Source organism: Notolabrus celidotus, chromosome 14, assembly GCF_009762535.1.
Source record: "Notolabrus celidotus isolate fNotCel1 chromosome 14, fNotCel1.pri, whole genome shotgun sequence".
NCBI lineage: Eukaryota > Metazoa > Chordata > Actinopteri > Labriformes > Labridae > Notolabrus > Notolabrus celidotus.
Window position 1 is genome coordinate 25,043,272 of NC_048285.1, and position 25,699 is coordinate 25,068,970.

The following is a 25,699-nucleotide window of genomic DNA, read 5'->3' on the forward strand; positions in this document are numbered from 1 at the left end:
AAATACTTGTCTTTTGTTAACACCCACTACATTTATATTCCCATCCTTACACTTTGGCCTTTTCCTCCTCCTCACCTCAGTCTGACAGTGTGAGAATGGGCAGTTTGATCCAGAAGCACAAAAGCAGCAGATGAAAGAGAAACAGATTAGACAGTGAGGTGTGGAGGTCTCAGTCAGAGGTAATTTCAAGTTCACTCTTGCTCTCAGAGGCCTTCAGTCATCTCTCCTTAAGTTACCTTTATATCCGTCTGTTAAAAATTTCACCTGAGCTCTGTTCGGGTTCAAAAACTCTGCACGAGAACTGCATCTCATTAGTGAATCCAAGAAAATGTATGTGTTCGCTCATCCGTGCTGACAATAATAAGTTATCCACGATAGTCTCATCTCTGTGGAGTTAAAGTGCTTGAGTCATGTGGAAGTGTCATGATGAGAAACCGCAGGATTTGAATGACATCGCCTCGTCTTTAGCCGTGCATCAGAAAATCAATTTGTGGGCAGTGACTGTTCTGCTGATGGTTCCTGTCTTTTGTGGGAGTCGGTCACTGAGCCAGCAGCAATGCTTCTTGTCACTGCCCTGATTAATTGGCTTCAATCCATTCAACAGTCATTGAGTCAGATAAAGAGAGACAATAAGGGCCTTTCATTTCTCTCAGACTGAATCAGTAGTGAATGCAGAGGAAGCCACCGAGACGAGTCTTGTAAAACATGCTCATTTCCTTTGACGGAAGAGAGGAATAGTCATTGATTGGGCTTTGATGCATCTACACAGACATGTTTGTGGTTTTCTAGAAGGGAGGGCTAAAATAAATCTTCCTATATCTCTAATCTGTCCGTTCATTAATCAAATGGATGAAGGTGATGCGTTGAATTACGAGTCCAGTCCTTCCTGGGTTAAGGAGGCCATTTCAATGCCATGTTGTATCCCACATTCCTGGAAACCAACCTGTCCACGGTTACTTGTCACAGCCATCTCCTGACTGGTAATTGGGTATTTATCAGATTGCCTGTGAGAGGATGCTGCAGTGTTTATCTGACACAATTATCAAGACAAATGGAGGAACCTAGTCCGCTGCTCCTCCAGGATACTGGCGTGCGACTGGTTCAGGATAAAAACGCTGGAATCTTCCAGTCGAACTACAGGGACTACTGTATCGGACATTTAGCTGGGAATACGTTACTATCATTGAATGCAAATGAGGCAATTGTGCCAATAGAATACATGATTCTTTGGCTCTTCTTCTGCTCTGGAGGAATGAAAGGTTATGATAACACACCCTGCAACAATAAGCTCCCCCATGGTTTGGATCTGACTGACATCTTTAAGAGGCTTTTCTAATTCTGGGAACATGAAATGCATATAAAGAGGGGCAAGAGTGTCCACTGAGCACCCACAGATAAGATTAGAGGGAAAGGTATGAGAGTTAATTGGTATGCTTGTGCCTTCTTTCTCCTGCGAATCCATTTAAGAGAGAAGCATGAGGAGGAGACTAAAAAGAAGGCACGACCAGGTATAAGGCAGACCGTGGGTCCATTTGGTGTAGCATGACAGAAAAAGACATAAAAGTTTATCACGTATGACCCATGATGTGGTACCTGGTGAATTTATGTGTTGTGTTACTTAGAAGTAAAAGAAGCTGTGACACTTGGATCACTTTTTAGCTGTGAGTGTTTTATTCTTATGAACACATAATGAAACAGAACTTTTTACTGCCCGCTCAAGCTAGTCTCTCACAGGAAAATCGTAGAAATTAGCATCGGTGACAGAAATAATGTTAAAAAAAGAATACAAATACACCGTATGAAACAGTCCCGATAAACACTGGTAAGGTAAACATCTGATAAACAGTGAAACAGAACCTCTATATGAGTTTTACCTAAAGCTAACTGAAGTTTGCTTAGTTAGCCTTGACTTTAAGCTAGCAGCTATCACTTTTTACTCATTGCTCTTTCTGTTCAGTTCAATAACATTAAAATGTAGACAAAAAGGAATAATAAACAAGAGAATGAGGGTAAAAATTGAGCTGAATCAACCTTTCCTACATGGATGGTAAACAGGGGAGGAAGCAACAGAATCGTATTGAAGGTACCACAGAATAAGACAGGTTGTTACAAGTTGCTTCAAACTTCATGCTTCAGTTTTTAGGTCCTCCAAGTTGAATATTTACTATTACCAATTCTTTAATGGAAAAATAAGCACCGGTTCACCCCTTATTTGCTTGTTAGTGTGTATCATGTGGCTAGTATCAATAAAGCATTAGTATTACCTTCTGAATTTCTACAGTCAAAGATACAAGAAGATAAAACTAAAACATATTGAAGCAACTACTTCAGGTTGTCACACAAACGTTATCTTCTGAACTTCTGCATTTCGTTTTGTGTGCTCTTTGTATCTTTTTTGAGCAAAGCCAACCATCACTGTAGTCTTCATTTTACTCAGATTTTCCCCATGTATCTAACACTGTAGCAGATTAGCATCATTTGATATTACTCGCCAGCGAAAACAGACTAGTGAGCATCATGTAACGCCTGTGATGCGAATGTTACTGTAATATGGAGAGGACAGGAAAGGATACTGGCAGCTGGTATGCCAAATAAGTCCCAGGCTACCAAGGGGTTAAAGTTAGAAGTGGTGGTACACTGTCCTGGAGTGTATCAGCCCACCAAAAGTACTGACCATTATACGCTTTATAGCCTGGTACAATGAGAGGTAGCGTGAATTTCCTCTCCTTTTCACACCAGCATATACTTGTATTTGCATCTTTGTTGTTGACTCCTGATAAAGCAGGTCCATCAAATTTTAACTGAAGCATATCCAATTCAATGAGTGTGTCTTACCCAGAAGAGAAATTCACAGTGCATAGCAGTGCAGAGAAGAAAGTACTGAATGAATGATACAGAGAAAGAACCCAGAGATGCAGCAGTCGTAGCTGCCCGGCCTGCTGGATGTAATCAAACAAGGGTGAACAGGTTGTTCCACAGATGGCTGATCCGGAGAATCCTCCGATTTATTTCCATGCTACAGACGGTCCCTGTCACAACCACCCAGGTGATGTCAGCACAGCGACAGTGTCTCGCACACACCACTAAACTCTGACGCTTTTGTCTCACCTGTCTGAAATCAATTTGACACACACAGGCATTTGTTGTGTGTGTGTTTGTGTGAACAAAAGAGGAGACTGGGTGGGAGTTAAGCAACAGAGAAAGTCGATTTGCAATCTTCTAACATTCAGAGACTGAGCTCTCTTGGGATTATAAATAATGGATCTAACATACTCTAACATACTATTACAACATAAAGGCAGTCTGGGGATAATTGTGAGTCATTTGTGATGAAAGCTGCTTTGTATTCAGTAATGCTGTAGAAATGCAATTAGAAACGGGATGTTGTAAATAGTACCGTTACGCTTTTGCAGTGTTTGTTGTTTACTTCTGCACTCTAACATTTTGTTGTTAATTTGCACATTAAATTGAATTTTCTTTTTTCTACCTGTGTCCAAGAGAAGAGGGGTACATCCTGCAACGCTACCACACCTAATCCCCTTTATTCTCTTCTTCCAGATTGACACCTAGTGATGCTAGGACAGTGAGCATCACAATGCATGGCACGTGGTCAGGGGCCACACCCCTCCTCATGATGGTTCTGCTTCGGCTGGCTCATGGCCAAGAGGTTCCTGTTGTCCCAGGTAAGACTGGTCATATTTTACTGCCGTTTTCTATTGTCTCATCATTGATAAACACTTCATTGTCTGTCTGTATCATCTTGGTGCGTCTATGAGTCTGGTATACTGTCTGACACTATGTACGTGACACCTTTGCAGTAGCTTCAATGATTTAGTATTGCAATGTTACTGTGGGCCCGATACTTGCAGGAGCTACATCACCCTTTGGCACCAGAGCTGCAACATTTTTCAAAGCACACATAAGAGACTTCTGTTCCTGTAACCAGATTCTCACAGACTGCTGTCCCCTTTCCGGTAACATGTAACGGCAGCTTGCTACTTTTGCAACAAATGGTGCATTCCTCCCTGATGAGTTAAAAGAATCCTTGAATGTTGAACTCTTTGTTTTAACAACACATACAGCTCGGGTATGAAAAGCAGAATGACATGAATGTCTGTCATATATTTGTCACCAAGTAAATACGAGTGCTGATTACCTACCATGATTTCTCTTCAACCTGACAGCAGTCATTTCATATTTGTCAGCATGACAGGACTGCTTTCTGAAATTCAACATTTCTACCCACTTGTTGGAACCAATAACCTATAGGAAATATATATATTAGAATCCTTTGAGTTGGTACTGATCCAATCCCACCCCAGAATGATGCATGACGCTCTCTGATGTGCTGAAATGGAAGCTCAAAAAGACCAGGGCAAGTACGCTTTTCGTGTACAGAGGGTTTAGTCCTCATCGCAGTGGACTCCTGGCTATAACCCTGTGCTAAATGTCATCCTCTGCTCTCAACCTACACGTTTCTTGACTCTCTTGAGCTGTCCCATCTAGTAAAGGAAAATTCGCTACATAAAAATGGCCCTTAAAAAAAGACATGCAGAGAGCTTCTAAATATTTGATGGTGTAGCAAAATCTATATCCTCGATGTATTTCTTTCTTCTCCTCTAAGGCAAAGATGATTCAATGGAGATCATAACTGACATGAGGAGGGTTTTTAAAAGTTGTGATGTTAGCTGATCGAGTGTTTTGGCTCAGCTTGACTGAGGTATTGAGTCTGAAATATATTATTTAAACACCAAGTAGTTTACAAGGTCAGTGAATTTTAGATCTCTCCAATGTCTAATTAGAAAATAGGGAACCTATATCTTTTTGTGTTTGGTGATGGAGGTGAAAATGAGTGGCAAGAGAAACTTTATCACAACTTCTGACAAAGGTTTTCACTTTACTCATTCCATCCTCAGTCTCTGATTTGATTTGTATTCTTTGTTCCAAGTCTTTCACGCAGATTTCTTTTCTTCTTTTTAGTTAGTTATTCTTGTTTTGTCGCAGCTTGGTAAGACCTTCTACAAAATGTGTCTCAAGAAGTTTAGTTTCTCATCTTCAGTCCTGCTGAAATGCCTCCACGACGGAGATAAGAGACACACCTATAGGCTTTATTGTCACCACTTGTGACAGTCATATCAGTTACACCGTGTTGCTTTCTCTTCGTTTCCGCCCACCCTCTCATCAGACAGGACGACGGGTCCAATACAGTCCTGCTTAGCGGACCATTTCACACTTGCTGCTTTCTGTTATCTACTTATTCTGGCCGCTTCGCTTCATTCTATTGCCTTCACCTCTCATTCATTTTCTTTAACCATGTTCACACCACCATCTTCTTTCTCTTTTGCCAACACAATCTAGGAAGCAATTTACTTGTCAAGCAGTGGAAGTGTGCGTCGCTCTGCAGTCTCATTCAACGGTGTATGTGTGTGGGTGTGTGTGTCTGAGTATGTGTGTGCATGGTTGAAGGATCACTGCCCTGGCAAAAGTGTGCTCAGTCACATCCCTTTGACAGGCAGCAGTTAGAGCTATATTAAGATTGAATTCAGCACTTTGTGAATCGACACTTCTGCCGAATATTCTGATGGTGTCAGAGCCTTAGAACCAAAAGATCTTCCTATGATCTTTTTCTCACGTCTTATATTCTGCTCTAGTTACAGCTGCAAAGAAACAAGGTGATACCTACAAGGATTTAAAGTGCAGGATGACGTATCTATAAGTGTACTGCAGTTTTGGGGAAAAAAAATTGACAAAGATATTCCATCTCATGTAAGACATTTGATGCCTCAAGCAAGGTGTTCAACTTCAGTCACGATTCACCCGAACCAGAGAGCGATGCCACATCTAAGTTGTGAATTGTGCTTCCTGCAAATGCATAACCAAAAGATATATCTAGATGCAGGGAAGTCGAAATTTGTGAGGATGGTGTGTCTTCCTATCCTTGTGTCGCATGAGAGAGAAATGTCAAGGCATCACTTTGATTCAGTTTCTTTGCTAAGTGCAGACTGACAGCTCTTATAATTTCTACCCTTAAAGTAAATACATGCAGCTCTCCCAAAGCAACGACCCCCTGGTCCCTTTTTTAAATGATACTTTCTTCATCTGTGTTTCAAGAGGTACTCTATGAACCCACTCAGAGTTGATGAGAAATAAGTACATATTCTGGCCTATTATTCCCTTTATATGAATCCATAGCCAACATTTAGTGCAGGAAATATTTTTGCCCTATTTGTAGCAATCTCTGGAGTTCAGAGTGGAAGATGTGTGGGAAGAGTCAGACATCCATGCCTGAAATGTGTGTTTGAGTCTTGATACAGCTCTGTTTTTAATGATTGCCTTTTATGACTTCAACCTTTTCCTACCCTATGTGACTGTTACACTACGAGTAAGCTCCAACCAGAGTTTATTTACCAGAATCAATGTTCTCTCTCCTTGTTCCTACCATGGATGCCTTCATTGACTATAAATATGAAGTACTGTCAAAGCTTTAAGTTTTTTAGTATGTCTGGTGCCATCTTGTTTCTGTTTGAGCCAAAAGAGACCAATTCTGGACAAGAGGCCAGAGCTCTAAAGTGAGCAAAAGGTTAGCAAAGACTAAGTTAAGAGCGGATGCCAGTGCTAGCCTGGATAGTAAAATCTACTTAAGTAAATAAAATAATGCACTTGGTGTGAAAAGCAAGAATCTACTAAGACTGTTGGTGGCTTTTGTTATCAGGCATAATGTTGTGTGGTTGTGGCAACTCTGACTGTAAAGATGGACGACACTTCTCCACTGCCTTGGAAGCCAAAATGCCCCAGCAACAGGCACTGATGTATCGCGCTGGTTATGATGTTTTGCACCAGAGTGTGCTCAGTGGTGATCATGGTGGAGCCACAGTATCAACGTCTGGCTCCTTCTGCTAGCCAAAACACTTTGAACTTACCAATAAAACAACAAAGATCCATCAGGTGGTTGCAGTTCCTCCTCTGCTTTGCTCATACAGTGCACACAGAGCCACAACAGCAGCATATGTCGACAAATAACTAGTTAAACCTAAATTTCTCAAACAAAGGTAAACTTGGACATGAAGCAGCATGATACGAGCTAACAGAAACAGAAACTTGTTTGAGAGAAATTTCTTTGACGTATATTTTGAAATTTATGGTTTGATCCATGTCTGATCTGTTAGCATGGACAAGGAAGGCTTTATGTGAGCTGTTCTCTGACAGCCAGCATTGGGAACTCAGAATGCTTTGGTTTCACTTTTGGGGACCTGTCATGTCATCTGTCTTTTCATGCAGTCTATTACAAGTAGCCATACCTCAGCCAAAAGATAATTCAAATGTTTTTTTCAAGCTGTGTTTATTTGACTTAATTCAACCCAAGACTTTGCTGTGATATCACTCTATGATGAATGTCCTGCATAAGCTCTGAGTTTTGTCTCATTTGTGTGTATAAGGAAGGAAATAAATGTAGGTTTAGCAGCTGCTGTTCTCTACAGACAATCCTTTTCATTCATCTTCTCTCTTTGGAGTCTCTTTATGCTGAATTCTGGACTGGTGTTGTCTGCTCAGCTGAGCGCACCATATGTGCAGTTTATTGAACCGCATGTATGAGTCTTTTATTTAAAGATTATAAGTGGCTTCCCGCTCCCTGTAATTTACCTGGTGATTGCTTTTCTGTAGTGAAGAATCATTCATATCCCATAATGCTCTGCCAGGCTCAGTGCAACAGGTGGCTCATATTTTTCGGATGTACAGTAGGCGGTGGGTTGATATATCTGTAAGTCATGTGTGTTATATTTAGTTTAATTTAAGATGGCAGCTTTGAAGCAGAGATTTAGTCTTGATATGTTTCTAGAACTGTACTGTTATTACCATTTTTTATCTCACTATACCTGTACGATTTTTGTCATTTACACAGTTAGTCCATAGGAAAAGTGTAATATTTATAGATCAGTAGATCTCATGATGTAGATTTTTTTAAATGACTCTTCTGAAGCTCATTTTTTTGGTGAACCTCATCTTTTAATTTAACTGTTGAAGCAAGTGGACGATTTAAATCGCTTTTGTTAGACAAGTTAAAAACATCCCTACCTCCCCTGACTTGGATTCCTGATTTCAAGCCCTCAGTTTTCCAGGTTTTATTTTTAACTCAAGTAGAAACACAGAGACGTCCTCCTGGATAAGCTTCTTCTCCTCCTACATATCATGAGTCACATATATCAGGCGGGAGAGCTGGGCCCTGAGCTGAACTGTGGGTTTTACCTCTTTCCTTTTACTTTTAAGTATTCAGCTCGCTCACCACCCTGAGGGTGATTAAATATGTGGTTAATACAGCACCATGAGAGTATTGAATTACACAAGAGCCATGCTGACCTTTTTAAATTACAGAACCAATTGTGCAAGACGGCAGAGAAAGTTTATAACAGGTGCTGCCAAGATGGAGCCTGGAGGAGAATGGATCTGCCGCCGCCGTCCTGCTGACGTGCTCCTTATTAGTGTTCTGCACTATAAGCACCCTGTTTGACACCCGCACTATCATTTCATTCTCTCACTTTGGCTGTCATTTGACGGCAAAGTCTTTGTCTCTGGATCCTGTATACAAAGAGCCATTATCGCTCTTGCAGACAAGCTCAGGTCTACACACACACACACACACGCCCACACACAAACTAATTTGACATTTCATTTCACCGTTGATGAGACACGTATCACTCTTGACACCCGCTGCACCCTCACTCCATAAATCTTGATCACTGGCCTTTTTTCCTCCCGTGCATCCTAGTCAGCATATTGGCTGTGCTGATATCTGAAGGTCGTTTCTGATGCCTGATCTAATTTGAAGCTAAAGCCAGAAAGATGAAGCAGTCTACTCTGGCATCAGTTGAATGTCTCCATAGAGTCGCAGCCGATTTTCAGCTGACGACTGTTCTCATCTTCAAACCCCATCCAGAGAATTCCAAACCTGACTGGCAGCGATACAACAATCTCCGCTTGGCAAAGGGCAGACAAAACCTTTTTAGCAATGAAAAAAGTCCAAATAAAATATTCAGACATTAAAAACAAACTATGTTTCTCTCCTTGCCAACTTTGAGGAGTGATTCCTGAGTGCCTTATGCAGCACTCTGCAAAATGCTCTGTAATTGTATACAGCTGAAATATCCTCATTTCACTGCTCTCGGGAGCGATTTCACCATAACTGAAGAAGAAGAAGTATTGAAGTTTGGGCTTTTCATGTAATAAAACTATTGTGACTGATGTATATTTTGCAGAACAATACAATTTAGTGACACCCTTCATTCCATGAAGACTTATTAAAAAGCTTTGTCAAAGGGCTCAAACACTTAGACTTGGCTTTCTCTGAACGCTGCCCACACTGATATCTCAAAGTGAACCACTGAGTGTGTCAGGGGAAAATGCAGATGGGCTAATTCAAGATGTCACTCCATGTTTTATATTCCTTTTTACTTTCTTTTCCTGCACAATAACAGGTTCTATCAGATTGTTTTGTGTTGTTCACTCTGTCTAAGTGCGATATATGGTTGTATGGGTGTTCAGGGAGCCTAATGTTTGCACTTGTGTCTAACGAAATCAAAACAAGCCGTGTTGGTGCGATCACAGGCTCATTACTGGGGCGTGTACCGACAGGGGTTGAACAAATGTCAGGAAATCTCTTGTGCTCCTTTGTGACTTAATGTGGACTACGTCTGCACTGTTAGCTGTGTGCACACTTCAGATTTGATTCAGGACAAATTACTGTGATCTGACGGCCTCACTTCCTGCACTGGCTGCGTTCTATTTGCTTTCTATCACTCTCTATAGGGAGGAGACTGTTCCTCACCTGGAGGAACATGCTCTGGATACATTTACTGGTTTGTCTGCATTGAGTTTGGAGGACTGGAAAGCTGATATTTGTAGTTTATTTAAATTATCTTTACAATTATTCAAATTATTGACATTAAAGTTTTCTTAGTGAAATTTTCTCCAATTTTTTCTTTAATCTTCAACTTCCTTTATATTCAATTAATTAGGTCTAAATCTAAATGAAACTCAGGATTGAAACTTTGGTTTATTGAATTTAGGTACATGTTAGCACTGTCTGTACTGATTGTTTTGCTTTGTATGCAGTGGATTAAAATCAAATATTTTTTGGATGTTAGGTATTTCACAAGACAGGAAAACCGTTAGGGATGCACACTATACGTATATATATATATATATATATATATATATATATATATATATATATATATATATATATATATATATCAGCTTTATAAAGGGGATGTTTTATTCTCATTTATTCTTGATACATTTGTGTCTGATAAAAGCAACAGCTTCAAGTTGTTTTGATTCACTAAACAAGCCTCACATTAAGACACAGTAGGTGGCTATGGCGATCTGACATCACATACAGAGAAGAAGAACAAGCTCTGTCACAGCAAGCTGATGAGATGGTAAAAAAGTGTCACCTTTGTGGGTATTTTTCACTGTTTTAGAGGAGGTTAACATGATTGCAATTTTGCAAAACGTGCTGCCGAAGAGAGGAGGAAAAACATCCTCAAGTTTTCAAACAACAAATGTTGAAAGTCACCTGAAAAGTCTTCATTGTATCGAAAGATGTAATGAAGAAATACAAAGTAGCAGTAGCCAAAGTGAGCATTACAGAGCTTAAAATGAGCTTTTTTACTTGGGAACAACTGCGCTCCTTATAAGACTGACACAGCTGACTCGTAGTTCAATACACATGAAAACTCCTGTATTAATGCACCACTACTCAACAACCAGTATCTGCATCCACACAAATGCTCCTAAATAAATTTCAAGGTCAAACAAAATACATTTTGGGAGAATTTGTGAACAGGTTGGTCACAGTTTGGAGCATGAGCACCAAAACATTGTGAGTTCTGTAGTGCCGATTCAGCAGACATTTAAGAACTGCTGCAAGTTTAACCAGAGACAACAGAAAACTTGAAGCCCTCAGCTAGTCACAATTTGAAATACAAGGATGTTAAAAAAAATGCATAGATATACTGTATGTTTACATTTTCATCATTAATCTTATCAGTAGTGGCCATCAGGGAACAGGTTATCATCAGTAAAGGATCAAAAAATCTAAATCTGGCATCCCCAGAATCCTTATAAGAACTTAAAAGCTTATGATGTGAATCTTGGTCAGATAAGCCATGTTTCAGAGCAGAGACAGCACATAAAATGGAGAAGCTTATTGCTCTCTTAAACAGAGTTCAACTGAGCCAATATAAGTTTTACAACCCCCAAGACCCCTTATGGAGATATACCCTGATCTGGTTCTTTATCATTCTTTATCTTAATGAAGTCCAACTGTTTCTAATATGCAATAACATATTGAAGTATTTTTAAAGCTCTTGTGAGGGATTTTTTTACTAGTCATGAAACAGACTGAAATGAACAATTTTGTCCACAGGGGGCGCCAAAATCAACACAAACGCTTGTTCTAAACTTTCTCGTCTTACGAGCTTGTTTTTAAAAATCTGTTTATCTTCATCTTTAGCGCCATTTGTCCTAAAGTATTTATTTAATAGAGCAAACTTCATATCACAGAAAAGCTAGCCTACATTATTCTCTTTTATCTCTGTTTGTTTCTTTGTCTTTGTTTTACTCTGATGAGTGTTTTATAATGTTAATATATTCCCTTTGTTTTTGGTGTTTGTTTCAGAGAGAGGCTGCAGTGACTTCATTAGTAAACAGTGTTTATCTGTCGGCCATCTTTGTTTCTGCTAAAAAACAGATAAGCGTATTGTTAAAATCGTCTGACAGTAGCGTTGTGTCCTGAGGCTCAGAGCCCGCTGCTTATCATCTCCTCCTCTCACTCCATCCGACCACCTTTTAATTACAGAGCAGGGCACACGCCGGTGTTTCCTCATCACACTCCCTCTGCCCTCAGGCTGCCATTTAATGATGAAAAATCTGCTCCAGGAGGTGCAGGACATTTGTTTTATTGTTATTCTCTTCCTTTTTATTGTCCGGTCCTCTGTCTTTTTTTTCATGGAGGTGTGTGTTTGTGTGCGTCAGGGGGGTGTCTTTGTACACAGCTAGCTTTGTTACTATTTTTCTTTCATATTTGGCTCCCGGGCTTGGAATTTGATGTCCTGGGCTCTTGAGTGTGCTAGTTCTTTATTCCACACCTTCGGCTACAGCTTCACACACATCCATCTTGAACTTCACCTTGAACCTGGGCTCGGTGCTGTTTAAAGCTGGATCCATAACAGGGTTAGTGCAAAGGGGAAGAACAGATTTAGGGGAGGTCACGCTTCCTGCAAGGAAAAGACAAAACAAGACTCTTAACAAAGAACAGGACATCAAGGTGAACTCTAATTAGGCTGACTAAAACTTTGATAACAGCAGACGGGCTGAGCCCACAAGTGTGCGAGTCATTTCCAGCAAGACCAACAGAAATGGCTGATTCTTTAATGTCATCATAAAATATGCTGACTAATTTAGCAGTCATTAGCACCTACACATGCACCGACAACCTCTCAGGAATTAGAACTTGAAGAGAGAAAAGCAGGTTTAAGGCTTTTCTCAATCTAATTCTGAGAATGTTTGAAGCGGCAACATAAAATGTATTAAATATTCATAAGAGCAGTTTTAATCAGGGTTTTATGGAAAAAATGACACATTTGAATGTGATGGACAAAAAATTTATGAAATTGCTTCCTGCATATCATCACTTTTTAAATCTCTTGCACGGCAATGAGGGAACAGATAACACAATAACAGACAGCTGCCATTTTTCCACATGCAGCTCCTTTACCCTCCTGCCTCCCTATGTGTGTGTGTGTGTGTCGGTGTATTTGTGCGTGTGTTTACACTTGTATGCATGTGTGAAACTGTGCTGAGCATGCTGCAGAGTTTATTGATTTCCACAGAGACATGACACAGGCACCTCTGCATCTTTTCACCCCTTTCTTCAATCTGCCCCCCCTCCCTCCCCTTTCCCCCTCCCCTTCCTTCCCAACACACACTCACACGCATCAACCACTGCTCCCCATCCTCTGTGCCACAACATCCCTCTTGCGGGGTTTGGTGCTTTGGGGCTGCAGGAGAGTGTCATCTCACAAATGAATTTCTGCTCACATCCCTCTCTCCATTAAAGAAGCTGTTTGTGTTCCTGCAGCAGCATGCAGCAGAAGCAGCAGCAGCAGCAGCGGCTCTCCCCTGCAGCTGTTTGTGCTCACACACAAGTGCTCGTTATTTATACCTGACTCTCTCTGCCTACCTACACCTCATGCTCACTACAGAAGCTCTCATTCTTTCTCTCAATATTTACTCTTATCTTGATGTGCCTTTGTTCATGCATGTTAATGGATAATAAGATCTACATTTTGCCCTTGAGACAACTGATTTTGTTTAGATTTGGCTAAATCACCGTGGAAGTGTTCCTGCTTCTGGTCTTAAGAGGCTGCTCTCTTGGCGACACAACCCAGGGCCTAAGTATATTTCAAGCAAACAAGCCTTTACAGCGATAATAACTTACCTTGCAGACTCAATAAAACCATCATATTTGACTTTTGTATGTTTAAAAGAAAAAAAGTTATGTGTTGCCTTCACTAAATCAACTGCACGTGGCTAACAAAGGCAAATGTGCAGCAACAACCCCAAACAACTCCTTCAGGCGAAAATGGCTGTAAACTGACAAACAACACCAATTCAAGAGCACAAACACTAATCTGAAACAAATACAACAATTGACATTTGAAATTTGAGGCAAGAGTGTTATTTGGTTGTTATATGGAAGGAGGGCATTTAAAAAATCAAATCCTCAGAGGAAGCAGGCATGAATCATTTTTCAAGTTCAGTTTGGGAGAGAATTGGTTTTATTCTGGGGATGCTGTGCCTTTGGAGGAAGCATGACATTACAACTTTAAAAAGAAACAATGAAAGGTCAAAAGAGATAAACCCAGGCAAGGAATGCAGCAGAAAATCACAGTATACTCAGTCTTCACAAAATATCTCAGGATTTGACACTTTTGGCTCCTGGCACCCCTGGACTGACTATGTCAAACCCTTAGCTCAGCAGTGGGTTGCTCCAGCTATACCCAAGTTCAAATGTAGCCTACAACAGAAGTTACGATCCAGCTACTTTCAGTGTATGGTTCAGTGTGGACGCTTAAGGCAGCATAAACAGAGCTGGTGCAGCAGGCCTCTTGAGGGGCCGACTGTAGCCTGACCTCTCTCTTGTCATCCCCAGAATCAATGTCCTGGCTCAAAACCCTGTGAATCTTCTGGATACTGTAGCATTATTCCCTGGTGGTCAAACTCCACCAGCATTTCCCACATGGAGTCCCTGTCTGGTCTGTCTATTGAAAATGTAGCAGCTCCTCTTACCCATGACCCTTAAGGCTTGGGGCTCCTCTGTTCAATGACTGGATACAAAGCTTTTCTCTGTTGATTTTTTTTTTCATTGTTTTTGTCTTTTGTAATTTTTTGTAGGTGTTTTTGTGTGTATTTGCTCCTCAGTTGTGGATTTCTAGAACACCCTTTTCTTCAAACGCAGCACATCGGTTTCATATTTTTTCGTATCTGATTTGTTTTTAAAATGCATCGTGTCTGAAATTGCGGACACTTTGTCTCTGTCCTTTTTGGCCCCATTCTTGATATTCTAAAAGCTTTGTGCAACTGAAACACTCTCCATGGACACTTTTTTTCCCCCCCAAAGGGTACTGCATGCTTTTATTCAGTCATATCTGATTGAAAATTGAAGTTTAAAGAAAGTAAAATATCCCTCAGGCATCCTCAGCGAAAAAACATTGTCAATTCTCACACACGCTGGAGCCATGGCATTCTGGTTTCACATTAGATGAGGCGCTCAACAGGCATCCGTCTGCACAAACTGCTGATTTGAATGCTGTATAGCTGTGTAGATTGGCAACACTAAGGGACTAGCAGACAAATTGAGCAACATCCATGATTGGAAATCTATCAGTCTACGTGCTCCGCAGAACAATGACCAACTCGGTTTGTCTCCACGGAAATCACATTCAAAGATTCACAGACATATTTGTTGATTTTCTGCTTTGGGAAGAAAGTAATTTTGGCTAATCAGTGCATTTCTGTGTGCACCCCTCATTAATGTCCATCTGTGTATGTAAAGCAGAATGGATTTGTTAGTATAATGCAGTGTGAAAAGTTTTCAGATTGACAGGGATGAACAGTTGGATGCAAATCCCCTCAGAAAGTGGCTTTTCTATCTTGATGTCCCATTGAATCGGAGCTTTAAAGCCTCTGCAGGACCGCTGGGTATTCTGTGCATGTTGTATAAATGGCCTTTGTAACGCTCTGAATTGTGAGCTCAATTTCCCATGCACGCTCATCTCTTCCCTTTCCCATTTGAGACAAGATATTGGAGATGATCTCCCCTATTCTGGCAAGTGGCCGTTTTTAATGGAAGCTATTTCAGCTCTTTCATTTGTCAATCAGTCTGAAGAGTCAGTCTCCAACGGCGGCTCAATGTGAGCCTGTAATTGTCAGCGTCCCCTCCTGCCCGACGTTTTTGCATGTGAAAGGATCCTGAAAGAAGACGTGAGCGCTGAATTAATACCCAAACTGCCTTTTGTCTCCATCACTTTGGCTTCTGCTGCCATCAGACACTGAGGCGCAGACGTGCAGACAATCAATGAGGAAGAGGAGGAGGAAGGAAGGAGAGTCTGGTTGTCTCCTTTTTTTTAAGCCTGTGTCCAAGTGAGAACTTACACATCCAGCCTGGAGGACTGAATCCACCTGTGGGTACCTCACTTTCAATCAATGGTGAAAAGCCATAGAAGGATGAGGCTGCTTTTGTGCTCATGAACCTGTTCTTAGAAGTTCGCTGCTTTTGTGAGACTTATTCTCATCCCCACAAAAATGTGTTTTTGAGGAGTTTGAGCTTTGATGTGAAAAATAAAGATGCCACCTGCTTGCCGAGATCTATGGCCAAAGAGAGTTCATTCAAAAATAATCACAATTCTTGTATTAGGAATGTATTTTCAATATGTCCAACAAGAGAACACTCTCTTTTCTCCATGGCGTTCAGTCCCAGCTAAACAAGAATCCTTGGCTTTTTACTTTTTACTCTTTTATTTCCTAAATTGAGCTCCTACTATTCTTTTATTTACTATTTCCTTTTAATTATTGTTATATTGTGTATGATTATATTGTATTTTAATATCTGTACAGCAATTTGGTCAACTGAGGTTGTTTTAAATGTGCTTTATAAATAAAGCTTGACTTGACTTGACTTGACTGATTGAAAACTTAGCCATACAAAATAGTGATGATGATGAATAATATTTAAAGGCAAATTTCTCAAAATATTAGAATATTTAATTCCAAGTTACTTTACCAATTACAGGTCTCGAAGATAAAAAGAAAAATTAATTATGGCATTCTGACATTTTTACAAAGAACTGGTTTATATGAAATTGAATATAGTTTTCAAGTTTCCCAGCTACTTTAACTACTCATGGCTCTTTGGTTACTCTTCACATGAAAGCTCCTGTGAGGAACTCTCAGTTGGCGTTGATTTTGGCGACCCCTGTGGACAAAGTCGTGAGGAACATGTGAAGGTTGTCTGTTCATTTTGTTCTGTAAATGTTTAAGTTGTGTTTTGTGATTCTTATCACTTACTAAGTATCTTTGTTGTGGTAAATGTCACTAAACTGATCTTGTAGCAGTGGTTAGAAATATTAAAATTACACAACAGAATGGATCAGTCTTTTTGCTGACAGTTTAGTTTGCTTTAGAAGGTCACAAAGTGGCTTCAACAGTAAAATCATATTGTTTCAAAAGCAGCTAAAAACTCCTCACACCCACACTCTCTGTTATCTAGTTCCTGATTAGCATGAACATATAGATATCTGCCTCTAAGTCACTATAAAGCACACAATTATGCTTCATTATATAACTATATTCTGCAATTAGTGGGGAATTTTTTTAGAGTTTTCCATCAAAAGGCTCCTATTACTGCCAACTGAGAGTAGTACAGAATCAGTGAAACATGAAATAAGTTACTAATGATCAACAGCTTCCCAACTAAGGGTCAGTAAGCAGTTATTGGGGTATAATTGAGGAAAACTCAATGTGAAACCAACACCAGTTTGATGCAAATGAAACAACAGTACCTGAATTTTAAGCATTAACTTAACTTTTAAGAGTAATTTGCTGAATTAGTGATAATTCAACCCAAAAGGGAGGTAATGTTGCGCCTATAAAAGCATGCGTTTTATTGAGATCACCTTGAAGGCACACGACTCCACGACAAGCTACTCTGAATCCCCTTTGACTAACACTTGTAAAACTAGTAAATGTGAAAACTGTCAGTGAGAGAGAGAGTCAGTGGATACTTTTATAGAGTGTGTTTGTGTGAGCACATTCTGGAGGGAGGGAGGCAGGCTGTGTGCTGTGCTGTAGAGACTCCCCAACACTAAGGTGTAAGTCAAAATGTGTATCTGTGTTGGTGATATGAAATATTAATGTGCGTTGTGCTTCTGAAGCAGGAGGTCAGGTATCTGGAGAGAATACGGATGGAGTCTGAAAGAAGCTTTAAAGTCAGAAGCGGGATGTAACTTAACTATTTTTTTATGTTATGAACTCCTCACTTATAAAGGATCATTTTGAAGCTGATGTTGCACCAAAGTTAGCCTACATGTCAGCATCAGCATTCCATCCACAGCTGCCTATGCGGTCCTAGTATCCCATTTACAGAAACGATAACCGGGCTATGATTCTACAGCCCAGCAGATAGTCGTCTGTCAGGCAGCGCTGGCATCTACTGTGTTTTTAGGAAATGAAACGCTGCTATTTTATGAGTTTCTCTTATCTCCTCTTAATGTTGTTGTCCCACCTGCACCCTCGTAATCTCCACAGGCGTTCATAGCTCAGTTCCAACAAACCGCCGTCTCTTGCACAGAAATGGATTTGGATAAGAAATGTTGCGGCACTTTGGGCGATAGTAGTTCTGTCTAGACTTTGGGAGTTTTCCATGCTCTGATATAACAGTATGTAAGGAGATTAGAAAGGAAAAGAAAATAGGCCTGTCGCCGCTGCAAAGTGAGTTATGGCCAGCAGCTAACAAAAGTTTTTGTGTTGAATGTTTTACTTTTTTATGAAGACTATCACTTTAAACTCTCATAGGGCCATCAAAATATTACACTTTCTTCCTCGACATGATGTAGACAGACCAGGTGCTCTTAGCAGCAGCAAACCCTCTGTATGAAGGCTTATTAAAGATTTCTCCACACAAAGTCCCTGCACTGATGATCATGTCCAGGTAATAAGCCTGATGTACAGCCCAATTTCCCTAATGTTTACGGCAGCCACACACAGCTTTAATTAACCAAAGAGGCGCTCCTGTTGCTCCTGAGCAGCCTCACCTGATCAATTATTTCCATTCAGAAACACACGCATACACACACTTTGACCATAGGAAATTATTCTACGGAAGCAGTGTCTGAAAACTACAAGATTAGCTCACTGTCAGCTCAAAATACCACCCTGAAAACAGTGTGTGCTCAAAGACAGTGGGGAATTAATTTGGAACAAAAAGCCAGTGGCAGACTCTCTACCCTTATCTCCCCGCGTGAACTTCACAAGGAGTGGGTTGACATTGGTTTTATTACCGCCGAGCATTGATGACGAGCGGGATGAGCGAAAGTGCTGACGATAGAGAACGGGCGAGTGATCAGTCACTGGCTCGGTGCCCATCACACACGCTCAAGGATGCTGGGAGGACATTGGCCTCTGTCATACGATTGCCTGCATGGGGAGACCTATGGCGGGGGCCAAGTATGAGGGGTTAAACACACACAGCTGGGCCCAGACATTGAAAAACCCTTATGTGCTCTGTCTCTATGTATATATTCTTTCCCAACAGTACTTTTCTTGTATGGACAGTTTGATGGCGATGGTGATGATGCTGGTAGAAACCCGACAGCGTTCGGGTGACTGATGTCAAGTGTCAAGCTTTTCCTCTTGAATCTATATGTAGCCCTTCCCCCCTTTCTCTCTCTCTTTCTCTCCCTGCCTCATATTAATGTCAGTAAGGGTTGGGGAAGAGAACAAGGCTTCCTCCACCATCCTGCTGTTCTTTGCAGAGTTTTATTGCCTGTGTCTGTCACACCTTCAGGCTTTGGTGCACAAGTGTACTCAGCTCTGGCCGTTATCAGCTCTGTGGAGTTGACTGCACGAGGCGTAGCTTGAAGGTTACAGCGCCCTGTGAGCAGCAGCTATTCAAAATGATATATTGATATATCCTTCACGCCCATTTTATTGGTATAACATTAGTATTAGTCACAGCTTTTCCATGCTTCAATAGGTTTGATGGTGAGTTAATTGGTGCTATTTGACAATTTCTGACCGATTTCTTAGGCCCACCAGATACAGCAGCCGTCAGTTCAGATCCTGTGACGAGTTTTTAAAGGTTATGAAAAATACTGAAAAGATCAGAGATGCCTCTTTATGACAATCATCAACAACATAAGAGGCATCACTTTGGAGTTGCTATCTCTGCTCCAACTCGAGAAAATGAGACGTACTGTACACTGAGAGGTTTCCCTGACAAATTTACTAAAGTATGGTCCCCATTTGTTGAATTTGTAAAGGAGTTGACTCTGATGCCTACTGACTGATGCCCACTTGGTTGTCCTGTTTGCTGCTGTTAACGATGCTTATGCATTGGATCTTTATTTATTTATTTATTTGTTTGTTTGTTTGTTTATCTCTTTTTTTATTTTATTTTTTTATTACCATCTGTTGCCTTGTCATTTTATTTACTTCTGTTTATTCCTCTTCCTGAATCTCCTTTGTTGCTCTGTATTTAGGATGTGCTCTTGGTCAGGAGGGTGGGTGGGGTTAACGTGGGTATTGTCTGTACGAGTTCAGTTTGTCGATATGTGTATGTTCATGTTTATATGTTGTCTAAACCCAAAACTTCTTGAATAGAGTAAAAAAAAAGAGGCATCACTTTGTCCACAGGGGGCGCCAAAATCAACACAAACAGAGAGTTCACAGAGATTTAACAGTCAACAACAAGGCCCTCTTTAGCCAGATAGCCTTAAAGCGTCTGTGAAGAACTTTAAGATTGTGTGGATTTTTGCGACCCCTGATGACAAAGTGATACTTTTTTATCTCTTTGTTGATTTCTTCCTGTACATGTGTAAAATGTGCTTCAAAATAAATTCTCACCCTCCTTTCAAACAATTCAAAATCTTTGAATCTATGTTCATGCTGATGGTCTTCTTTTTCTTTCGTAGGTTATTAAGACGAATCAGTTTTCATTTCAGTCTTTTCATAACCTGATAAAAACTCCTCACAGTAGTTTTAATATTGACACTTCATCACAGGTGTTTACAGCCCTCTTGCAAGTTCTGGGATCTCTTGTAAAAAAAAAAAAAACGTTGAGAAAATAAGCTTAATCTGTCATGTACCCATGCCAGATTAAAACTGGATATCACAAAGGCTTATTGACACTTAAAAGGCAACATTTTGATCTTGTATTTAAACTGTTTTTGATAATTCATAGATGCTTATTATTAGGTGCACAAGACCCAATATTTCATAGTTAAAAAGCTTTTTGATTTAATGAGTTTATGTTAGACCTCTATTCAAGTCAACCAAGATGAAATAAGTGAAGGTATTGCCACTCATGAAGTCATAACACACATCTGATTGTAAACTTAGCTACTCATTGAGTCATTTGATATCAATCAACAGGCTATTTCAGCGCACAACATGCTGATGCATAATAGCTGTTTAATGACACAAATCTTGCCGTGTTGAAATGAGTCTGTTTTGTGTCCAAACATAGTTTAAATGTTGGTGTCAACATCCAGCTGCGACAGACTACGGGAGCAGGCCCCTTCAATTGTGCATAATTTCACTACAGCCGGGCTGCATGACGAGTGAGATATCCACTCTAATGAGATGTATAACGATATGTATGGAGGGGTTTACACATTTGGTGCAAAGCCTGCTTATGCATGTGCTTCCTTCTTGCATAAACAGACTTTTAGTGGCTTTTTCTCTGGAGTTTAATGCACCTGGTAAGGTTGTGTTCCCCACATTTCCTGTTGCATTTGTGCAAATTAGGGTGAAAATAGACAGTTATTAATGGTTAAAGACTTGTGTTGTGAAATCATGTAAGCAGTCGAACAGATTTGTGAGGATATAAAACTTGACAACGGCACAAAGCATCCTCTTCACCGTCTATGACATCATTTCCCAGCCATTGTGTGTTCAGCATTTTGACTGAAATTAATTACCTCCAGTGCCCTTTATCACCGTGACAATCCTGAGAGATGTGAAGTTGACAGTGTTGACTTCATTACTTCTCATTTCCATATGAACAACAGCGCTGAAGAGGCCTTCAACCTGCCCACTTACCTCTGCTCTGCTCGTAAATTGCACGACGCCAACGTACACACACTCACACATTCCGCTCCACTCTCCCATCCTAAAACCAGAACATTACCATAGATTACTGCCCTTCACAGTGTCTGACAGGTCTTTCTTCTTCTTTCTGTCTGTGATACAGTATCAGATTATCTAGATGAAGTGCTGGCGGGGACAGTGTGGGTGTGGGGGACAGTGTCGTTTGCCAGGAGCCCTTTAATTGGCCGCTTGAATCTGCAAGACTTCGATTTGTATGGATTGCAGCCAGGTGACAGAGGGGGTCCAGGGTGTCTTATCAAAGCCTGTGCTGCTGCACGCCTTTGTGTGTTGGGTCATTAATCTTGCTGTCAGAGAACTGTCATTCGAAGTAACTTTTGCCCTGCCCTCACATTTCTTTCTCTCTTTATCCTGACCGCCCAGGGTTGGGAGTATGAAGTAAAGGTGGCCTAGCTCTGTGAGGCCTCCGCCCATACACCAATCTTGTAATCACTTGATCAGAGCTGTGTTTGATGATGAGTGTTCAGAGTGGAGGAGGGCCTCAGAGATCTGCAGGGTGGCTCATCTAGCCTGTTACTGATTGGAGGTAGAACTAGTCACACAGTGGACTTTTTGTCTTTCTAAAAGACTCTTTGTGTGATGCAAAGTATTCTGCAGGGTGAACGCTTTTGCCAGCTGAACAAGTGGACCGTGGCAGAAGCTGTCCTCGGGGTGTGCTGACACCGCCATTCTGTGCATGTCTGAGGGAGAGGCCAAGGTGCTGAGCTCATGTTTCCTGACCCAGCAAGCAGCAACAGCAGTAGGCAACGCATAGTAATGAGAGTAGGACAGCTCAACTCTCACCCAACAGTGCTAATGTTTGAGCCTAAAGCTGCGTTTGCACCAAAAGTTCAACTAGGACCTTTAATGACAGATGCTTCTTTTCAAGGGAAAGAAAGTCCCTCCAGCCCATTGTTTTCTGTGTCAACAGTGGTGTCATGGCATGAAATAGAAGTAAAATGAGCCGGCTGGTTAAGAAAAAGTCGCACCCCTCCTCGGTCAATTAGGCGTATTTTCAAACCCTCAATATCAATCCCCAAAGTCCCTGTTCTCTGATAGTACTAGGACTAGAGCTAGGAACTTTTGTAGAGTAAAGTATAGCTCCAAGACAGTTCTTTGACCCTGCTCTCCATATTAGCAATGCATTGAGTTCTTTCTAAAGTTCCTTGTCTCTGGGAAAGTTCTTGAGGTGGATACCAACGTAAGATAGAGATTCCAATTTTAGACAATGACCCTATCATCCTTCATTCTTGTGTTATTTGTTAGCTCTGAGGACGGTGCCTTGTTTTTATGACACCAGAGAGATGAATTATCACATTGGAAATGAAAGATATTCATGAGCTGAGATGAAGTGTGATTTACCTACGGAATGAAATTGACAACAAAATAGAGATGATTTTCCTGCCCTGTGTGCTCGAGCTGCGTGAATCTCCTCTAAAGTGCCACCTGTGGGATGAATAAAATTAATCAGATATTTCAGTCTTTCATCCGTCTTCTATTGTCATTTTCAATCGGAGGAACAGGTTTTTGGTCTGCGCTTTTTTCTGGCACTTTCACAGACCAATTGGGGTTCATTCAAGAAGGCTCCCTCTTGATATTTTAACACTCAATGACTAGCGACCAGCCAGGACACGTCAGAGTGCCATACATACTCTCATGCCCCCTGTGGCAGTAACGTTAACAAATGGCGGGACACTCTCTTTTTAACAGCACCAAATGTATCCAGCTCAGCAATTACAGTCTTTAATGAGCCCTTTAATGACAGATTTAACACTTATCTTATAATTTTATAGTCACCATATAAATCGATGAAGAAATTTCTTTGCCATTTTGAAAAAAAGCCTCTGAATGAACCCGGGGAGCGACACCGGCACTCTATCTATTTAAAAGCACCTAGATGGTGATTAGGGATGTGAGCGTGTCAGAGTGTGGCCGGCGCTGATTGCTCTGGGAGGTAGCTGCAGGGTGATGTCAAGGTGACTATGTCAGGGTGTCATTCCTAGGTGCACTCATGCAGAACATTGCTTATTTATACATCTGATTTCTCTATTCAATTGGTTTAGCTGCACCGGCGACAACGAATCAAGCCAAAATTCCCTGAAGAAGCCTGACAATCAATAGTGAGGTAGCTGACGCAGCGCTCTGGGACATGCTGTGAGTGAAGAGCTGACAGGGCTCACATCACTCCTACGTGACATGTCTTCAGTACATCTGACATGTGCCGTCAAACACTGACCTCTCACCGCTGTACGGCATCGGAGCAGCAGACGTCTGCAGGAAAGATTTACAACACTTTCATTCTATTTCATTACTTCCTTTGTTGGGACTGTGACATGTTGCTAAGTCAGCTCTTTAAAATCCACTACTGTACACACCCACTCTACTGTACGTTTACCTGTCTATGGGCTGCTCTTTCTGCTGATGTCTGGCAATACTAAAGCTTTCAGAGGGTTTGACATTTCCAGATGTTTCTGCTCTCCTGCCATATGCTCAAAGTGAAGCAGGCCGCTTAGTATTGATTTACCATCAGTCATGTGGTTTTGCTGGGCCCAGCACAGAGCAATGCTCCCAGTGTCTGGAAACAGAATGGATGGATAATGGATAGATAATGAGGAAATGGAACATTCCGTCCTGGTGTGTGTCAAAATAGCAGCGAAATAATGTATCTCTATGTACGCTTTTTCTATAATACCCTATTTCCTGAGCTGACCCTTTCACAATTATCTTTCTGTCTCCATCCCTGTTGTTTATATCTGGACTGTGCACCTCTGTTAATGTTTCTACTCACACAGGGAGTGTTTCTTCAGGGAGGGTAGTCTGGATCTGTTGGATGGATCCAGACTGAAAAATACAGAGAACAATTTTGTTGGTGTAATGAACATTTTGACTCTCAGGACCAAATTAGATAACTTTGTGAATCCTTAACTTCAAATCTAGTACTATCATGAGGTTAGTTTTTAAGTTTGTGCTTTTAAGGGTAGCTTTATATTCAGGTCAACACAGTCCGTCCATCTCTTTCTTTCTTTTTTTTTTAAAGTTATGTTTTTGGGGCTTTTTGCCTTTATTATAGGACAGCTGAAGAGAGACAGGAAATGTGGGGATTAGAGAGTGGGGAAGACATGCAGTACATGGTAGCGGTCGGGAATTGAACCAGCAACCTCTGCAAGAGGACTATAGCCTCTATAGACCGCTAGGCTACCAGCGCCCCCATCTCTTTCTTTTTGCATCTCCCTCCATCCTTCTCTCCAAGCCCAACACAGACTTGGCAGATAGCTGTGTAACACAAGTCTGGTTCTGCTCAAGGTTTCTGAGCAGAGAGACAAGAGAAAGGAGAAAAAGAAAAGAAAAAGAAAAAAAAAAGAAAAGAGAGTTTATTCACCTATTTTAATTTCTAAATGTTGCCAAGTGCTTTGCTCATGGTCGAATAATGTTGGGTCTTTGTGAGTAATATTTTAAAGAGTGAGGTGCTCTGCTTCTTTCATTAAGTGTCTTGAGATAACATTTGTAATAAACTGGCACTATACAAATTAAGACAGAAAGAAAGGAGATTGAATTAATCCTTCTTGGTACAACTTTCTCTTTTAATGCGCTTCATTACGTGGTTCTCGTTTTGACCTTTTCCCTATTTCTCTTCTTTTTCTGACTCACTACTAAATTGACAGTAAAAGATGCAGCATTCACTCTCATCAAACAATTAACAGAAACCCAGAAAATGTTCTTACATGTGACAGAATCCTGATTTGATCAGCCAGAACTCAAGGTGCATACGTATGCATCCACTCTGCTGATTCACTGTAAACACATCCCTAATTATTACCATGCATCTATGAATATAGGCTAGACGTAAGTCCATGTCAGAAGCTGATTTTATGCCCCTCTCAGTTTTGATCATACACCTGAACCCTCCTCATAAAGGCTTCTTTACCTGCCACAGCTGACAGCTCTACCCTGACCTATAGTGCAGCAATAGAGCTGTCACACATACTAATTTAGTAGCGACAATCCATCATCTTGAAAAGGCCCCATGGCTTTTAGTGTATTAACACACATTAACACTTCCTCCATGCTGAGAAACCGCCCACCACCTCCCACCTCCCAGCCCTCGTCCGACCACTAATGAAGGAATGTTGAAAAAGACGTTTATTGTTCAATAGTATTGAGCTGCAGATTCAGAGTGATTTGTCCACCTTTTTATTGGGATTGTTTTTAGCGTGTGAGTGTGTGTGGGGAGGTTTTATTTTCGGTGGTACCTCTGCAAATGCTGCACACCCACTGG

General features: G+C 40.9%; 1 protein-coding gene across 1 annotated transcript in view; it reads left to right on the forward strand.

The window, feature by feature from the left end:
- The window catches only part of robo1 (roundabout, axon guidance receptor, homolog 1 (Drosophila)), a 371,682-nt gene that overhangs the window by 148,724 nt on the left and 197,259 nt on the right, over window positions 1-25,699 (forward strand). The window contains 1 exon segment of the mRNA XM_034700847.1: window positions 3,559-3,683. Within this exon segment, the coding sequence (XP_034556738.1) occupies window positions 3,559-3,683 (125 nt within the window).